The sequence below is a fragment of the Calonectris borealis genome, chromosome 1 (genome assembly GCF_964195595.1).
Source record: "Calonectris borealis chromosome 1, bCalBor7.hap1.2, whole genome shotgun sequence".
Classification (NCBI taxonomy): Eukaryota; Metazoa; Chordata; class Aves; order Procellariiformes; family Procellariidae; genus Calonectris; species Calonectris borealis.
Window position 1 is genome coordinate 114,749,848 of NC_134312.1, and position 6,506 is coordinate 114,756,353.

Sequence of the window (6,506 nt, forward strand, 5' to 3'; positions counted from 1 at the left end):
AAAGGCCGAAGGCGCCAGCGGGGAGGCAACCACTGGGCAAAGCAGGGCAATGCGGCTGGAGGGCCTCGTTGGAGCCCCACCACCCCACGACGCATTGTTCGAGGGACACCAAGTCGCCGTCGGCCGGGGTGATGCCTACCTCGCGGGTGAAGAGGATGGCGGCGTCATAGTGCTCGTCGTGGTCGTCGTCGAGGCGGTTGTGCTGGTGCTGCCACTTGCAGAAGTTCTTGAGGGTGGTGGCGGCATTCCTGTTGACCTCCAGCCCCTTCTCCTTCTCCCCCAGGGCCACCACCTTCACCACCGCCAGCCGGACGTGGTTCTCCAGGCTGGCGTGGGCGTAGAGCCGGGAGGCGATGGAGGCCAAGGTGAGCAGGTAGTGCTGCAGCCCCTTCCCGTACTTGCGGACCATGGAGGCGTCGGCCACCAGCAGCAGCTCCACCTGCCGGGCCCGCGAGACGGAGCGACGCCGCCGCCGCCGCCGCCGCCGGCCGTCCCCCGCCGCCTCCGCCGCGGCCGGGTCGCGGGTCTCGCAGCTGGTGCGGGCCGGCACCGTCTCGAAGCTGAAGCGGTCCCTGCGGAAGAGGTGCGGGGCGCGGGCCGGGCCCTCACCGTAGATCCGCGGGCCGGCCGCCTCCCCGCCGCGCCGCGCCGGCCTGACGGTGTAGCGAGAGCGGCCCACGGCGAAGAAGCCGTCGAGGCCGCCGCAGAGGTTGAAGACGGCCAGGGAGCGCGGGCTGCCGTCCACCGTGCCGCGGTAGTAGCAGCGCGGCGGCCCGCCGGCCCGCGGCGCCCGCGCCCCCACCGCCTCGTCCCGCTCCAGGTCGAGGAGGAAGCGCTGGTCCCCGGCGTAGAGGACGTAGCCCGCCTTGCCGCCCCCCGCGTAGGTCGGGTCGAGGCGCCGCACGACGCCGCTGGCCCGGCGGGGCGGCCCGGGGGGAGGGCCGGGCCGGGGCCGGGGCCGGGGCGGCGGCGGGGCGGCGGCGGCGGCGGCGGCGGCGGGGGGCGGCAGCGCTCGGCCGTCGGCAGGTGCCGGCGGCTGGGCCAGAGCGAGGTGCAGCTCGGCGGCCAGCAGCAGGGAGAGCAGCCTCAGGAGCATGCTTGCCTCGCCGTCACGAGTGGCCACAGTGGTGGTGATAATTAATAGCAGTAATAATAATAATAGTAAGAGTTGGGGAGGGGGGTGGAAGGAGCCGGTCGGCGGAGTGCAGCAACGTAGTTAAGGGAAGGAGAGGAGGGGGGAGGAGGGAACAAAAAGAAAAAAAAAAGGAAAAAGAAAGTTCTCCCTCCCAAACTCGAGTCAAGTGTGAGTGGGAGAGAAAAAAATGTCAACAAAAGCCGCTCGCGTGTGAACTTTGTGTTTCTCTGCAGGGAAGAGCCGGGAGCACATGGAAGGAGAGAGAGAGGCAAAAAATCCCAAATCACTGCTGCTGGGGAGGCAAAGGGGGGAGAGAGAAAAAGGAGGAGAGGAGGCTCGGACCCGGCAAGTAGAGAAGTTTGAGCACTTCCCACTCCTCTTCCACTTCTCTGCTGTAGTCACCGGATCATCACCACCACCATCAGCAGCAGCAGCAGGGGCAGGGGGCAGGTCTGCTGCGACTCGGCACTTTCTCGGGCTCCGGTGGGCTCCCTTTCCTTCTTTTGCCCCCTTTTGTTTTGAAGAGAAGGAGGAGAAGGGGAGAGAAGAAATTCAAGCACCAAAAACCGCCTCGATCGTCTCCGGTGAGATGGTTAAAAAGAAAAAAAAAAAAAAAAAAAGCCCAAGAAGCGGAAAACGTCCCGGATTTTTGTAAAAGCCCCCTCCCTGTATCTTTGCTGTTGTTGTTGTTGTTATCCCCAGTCTGTCGATGTGAACAAGAGGAGAAGGGAGAGAAATGTGAAGATGAGAGGAGGTGGAACAATGAATTTATAGCGGAATGCCATCCTGCAATGGCAATTTCAACAATTCGTCACTGCAGGCTGCCTCTTAAAGGGAGAGCTTCAAAACCACCACTCCCACACTTCCTTCTCATTTAATCAGACAGAGGGAGAAACTTGAGGGGAGGGGGAAAGGGGGGGCTGCGGGGGGAGGAGAAAAGGGGGGAGAGGGAGCGGGAGAGAGGGAGGCAGGAGAGGGGAAGAGAGGGAGGAAGCCGGGGAGGGGAGAGAGACCGGCAGAAAAAAATGTTTGGGTATGAAAAACCCTCGAATCGCTTAAAGCCGCAGAGTCACCCGGGCTTGGAGATGTCACGGCTGCCCGGGGACGGTGAAGCCGCGCTTACCTCGCGTCCTGCCCGCTCCCCCCTCTCTCCTGCCTGGCGCTGCCGTTCATCTTGCGATGTGCAGTGGTGGAGGCAGGTTTACGCCTGGCTCTCAGAAGGGAGGGAACCGGCCGGGGCTTTTCCGAGAGCGCCGGTGATGCGGAGCGCCCGTGGGGCGGCCGGGGGGAGCGGAGCGGCTGCGCCGGGCGGGGGGGCGCGCCCCCGCCGCTGCCTGCCGTGTCCCGGCTCGGCCCCTGCCCCGGCACCTTCCTCGGGTCGGCGGCAGCACCAAACTTCCTCCCTTTGTCTGGGCGGCCGCGGCTCGTCTGCACCCAGCCTGTCATTAAGTCCCGGCAAGCTGTCATCTAGTTTGGGCAGACTGTGATTTCCCCCGAGCCCCCGAGGAGGGAGGGCGGGGAAGAGTTAATGCTTGCTTTGACCTTTTGAATGACTTCAGATACTTAGATCATCCCCCCGCTGACTGACACACACATCCACTCGCCCTGTCCCCTCGTCTTCCTTCCCCCGCTTTGCGCTCCGGCAGGGACACCACAAAGGGCAGCTGTCTGCATTTACTTTTTCATCGGCCCTTTCCACCTTAACGCTGCCCGGAGAGTGAGGGGAGATTGGCAAACAGCTCGCTCTCTGCCGAGATCAAGGGCTGGAAGGCAGCCTGGGCTCCGGCAAGGCGAGAGGAGCGGGACCCTGGAGGAGTCCGGCTCTGCTGGCTTCCCTCCTGCAGAAGTACGCGACCCAGCATCACCAAGTGCCCTGTCTTGCACCGAGTCAAACACCGACGCGTGGGGAACAAAAGTGCTTATTATCTCGTGTTTCCTCTCCACGTCCCAAGACGGGTGCTAGGAACAGGTGCTCTCTAGCTGCAGGACTCCAAAAGGGATGTGGCTTTCCAGTCTCATCCTAGCCTGCAAACAGCATCTCGGCCCGGCCACTCCATCTGCAAAGGAATGACGTGCACATCTGCAACACTTCGCAGGATCAGGACCCTGGTGGCGGGCTGCGCAGAGAATGGCAGACCAGCACCTGCCCCTGTAGCTTCCAGAGGCTGCTTCGAGAGCCTAACACTTCCGTAAAGAAGAGGTTAACTAATGCAACAAGCGTTTCAAAAATTAATATCCCCATGTAAATGATTACATTAACATAACCCTGAGGTTATGCTTATGAAATATTTAATGCACCAAAGTTTTGCAGGTGTTCTTTTTTCTTTTTCCATTTTTCCGGAAACAGTGATACCTGCGAACAAAAGTTCATTTCTCAACCTCCTGGTATTTCTTTTTCTACATTTCAGTATTTTATCACCACCAAAAATTCTTGACTGGAATCAGTAAGTTCCAGAATTAAGAGTTATATATCAGGAAGGTCACCTGACATTTTTTGGGCATTGGTCCAGGACTATTCAACATTTTAAAATTTAAACATTTTCTCAGTTACTTTAAACTAGTTATAAAGTTAATACTGTCGAAAAAAAACTTAAAGGGAGGGAGAGAGAAGAAGAAAGCATATTTTGATTAAAAAAAGAACCTGTAATTTGTCTTCCACTTTTTCTTGGATGGCTTTTACTTTTCATTTGAGCCTAGTGGATATCTGTTCAGCACCAACAATATTTTTATTGACTTCACTGGGACCTGATCAAGCCCTGGATTCGCATATATGTCTGGTTCCAAACTCCCAGATACCTCTGGGAGAGGTGCTAAAGATGAGAACTGGGATAAGGAATGTACTTTGGATAACAACCTCAGAAACTCTCATTAAAAAAGTGTTAGTTTGTCAATGAAAAGGCATATGGTACACAAGAGGCCAGTGTAATGTTGTCCCATGCTACAGCATAATTCCAACTGTCCAGCCATATAGCCTAGGAAAAACAGGAATGCTTAGAAGGGTTAGCGGTAATTAAATGGTGCGTCTCACTGCTCGTCTCTTGTGTTGTCTTTGATTTCCCAAATGACAGGAAAAGTTGGCTAAGCTTCCACAATGCCCTGTTTCACCGAGCAAGGATCTAGGCTTTCCAGGAAGGTACAAATTAGCCCATGCAGATTACCCCATAGATTATGAAGTCTTTCCTATTTACATTTCAAAACTGTAAAAACTCAGTAGTGCAAGAATGGAAAGATAGGTCAGTCATGCCTCATACAAGAAGAGGAACCCTCTTCTAGTCTGAGAGTCTTGAAGTGTAAGGATCAATCACTTAAACAAATCGTCTTGTTTTTCCTCCCAGTTTTGCCCTCTTAGACTCTTTTTACAGTTACAGCATTGCCTTTAAACAAGAAAGCCTGTTAGCATGTCCTAAGTTGTGGATGACACTAAATCCTTGTCAAACAGTTCTGACCTGGAAATCTCAAAGCTGACCTTTCCCAGCTGAGAGATAGAGCGCCACAAATCCTCAATTAGCTTTAAGGCACAACGCAAGTTTTGTACACTTTGGACCAAATTCAATCCTGATGTAAAAAGACACAGGCCTCTTGAGTCTCTGGGAGCTGCAAGCTGCTTTCATTAAGGTTGTATTTCACCCCCCGGGTTTGTCCGTGAAACCCTTTAGGATCCTTCAAGTGACAGCCTCAGTAGCTAGGGATTCCTGATTATATAGTATTTTAGCCACATAAGAAATATACTGCTCTAAGCATTATAAACACTCATATGAAGGAATAGCTTGAGAGACATGGAGATACCGACAAAGTTGCTAATCATTTTATCCACATGTCCTTCAAACTGTCTTATAGAAGGGTCCCGTTCTACATCACCTCTTTTTCAATTCTCAGTCATATTACTAGGGGTAGAAAACCATCAGTCCAAGGTGTCAACATATTAGTCCTGTGTCTGCCTACAGCCCCTGATAGTAGCCAAGGCCTAGCTGAGATTTCCTACCCAACACAGTCTGTCTTTCACCATTAGCTTAACTCTTCCTCCTTAGAAATGAAAAAAAAATCCGTTTAGCTTTTATTTATTGTTCTGCTGCTGTTTATTTATTTTATTTATTGTTCTGCTGCTGAGAGTGTCTGACATTTCTATGTAGTTGCACAGGGGAGACAGGAATTATTATGTGAGATAATATTTTTTTCTATAAAATTATAAGAAGATCCAATCAAACCCAAGAAAATTGCCTGCTCAGCATATTCTAAAGTAATACCAACCACACAACATTTAATAAGCTTATGATCAACACAGGCCTATGGCTGGGAACTGGACCCAGGTTTGGGTAAGTTCCTATCCAAGAAGCTACCTGTAGCAACACACTTCCTAACATGGGACAGCTTTGTCTCTCGAGAATCGAAAGCCTCTGTTAACTCTATGGGACATTTTCAATATGCATATCAGCAAGATCAAGCTTGTCTGCAACAGGAGGCTGTTCAAATCTTTATCCCCCAGAAATCTATCAGTGATACTTTGCTGCCTCTCAAATCCACCGTGGTTTAATGGTCTTGTCAGCAGTTTTAACAATCCAAACATTATGATTATAATGTTCAAGTCTATTCATTTTAAAGCTTTCCTATGGTGATGCATTAAAACCACTGAAGGCATTTATTTCTAAAGTGCTCATTATTAAATAAAATACTCATAAGAAGTAATTTTGCAAAGAAGTCTTAAAGATGAATGTTTTTGGTTAGTGTTCTGGAAAGGACTGGTTATACTGGCATTTGGAATAAGTTACACAGCCTTTGACCCCCACCCTAGGACAGCGGCATAGTCAACATTGTCCCTTATTTGGACTATGTGTCTTTACGTGGCTTGAATTCCCTGAAAACCCATTCAGCTGGAGACCTCCTGCCAGTCATTTTGATTGACTCTATCTTGCTTGTTGATATTGAAATAGGTTTGTGGTTGATAAATAAGCCAACATCACCATTTTTGGTGTATCCTTCCTGCCAGTCTTACCAGATGCATCGGGAACTGAGTGCTTCTGGAGACTGAGCTAACTTCTTCATCCTTCTCGTATTGCGTGTGGCAAAGGCAGTAGCGGGAAGCTTGCTGTGGGCTGCACGTTCTCTCCAGGGCTGGCATTTCCTCCACACACAGTTGGCATTTCTAAGGGGTCCAGTCCAAATTTTTTGTAGGCCCTAAATTATTTATTTAAAGGTCAAGTAACGTCTACCTCAGAAAACCCAAACAATTAAAAAGTATTTTCACAATGAAAGTGCAGGCTGGTGTTCCTCAGTGCGTGAGTTCCTGGATGGCATTATTCAGGTTGTGCCTTTGTGACCCTCACAAGCCACCACTGCATATGACCACCCGTAGTTGCTGTAATTGGCCAGTTTT

General features: G+C 51.7%; 1 protein-coding gene across 1 annotated transcript in view; it reads right to left on the reverse strand.

Annotated features, from left to right (window-relative positions):
* ADAMTS5 (ADAM metallopeptidase with thrombospondin type 1 motif 5) overlaps positions 1-2,032 on the reverse strand; it is a 44,322-nt gene extending 42,290 nt beyond the window's left edge. Inside the window, exon 1 of the mRNA XM_075170905.1 lies at positions 140-2,032. Coding sequence (XP_075027006.1) covers positions 140-1,096 — 957 coding nt within the window. The 5' untranslated portion in view covers positions 1,097-2,032. The remainder of the gene's footprint in view (positions 1-139) is intronic.
* Positions 2,033-6,506: the final 4,474 nt, after the last annotated feature.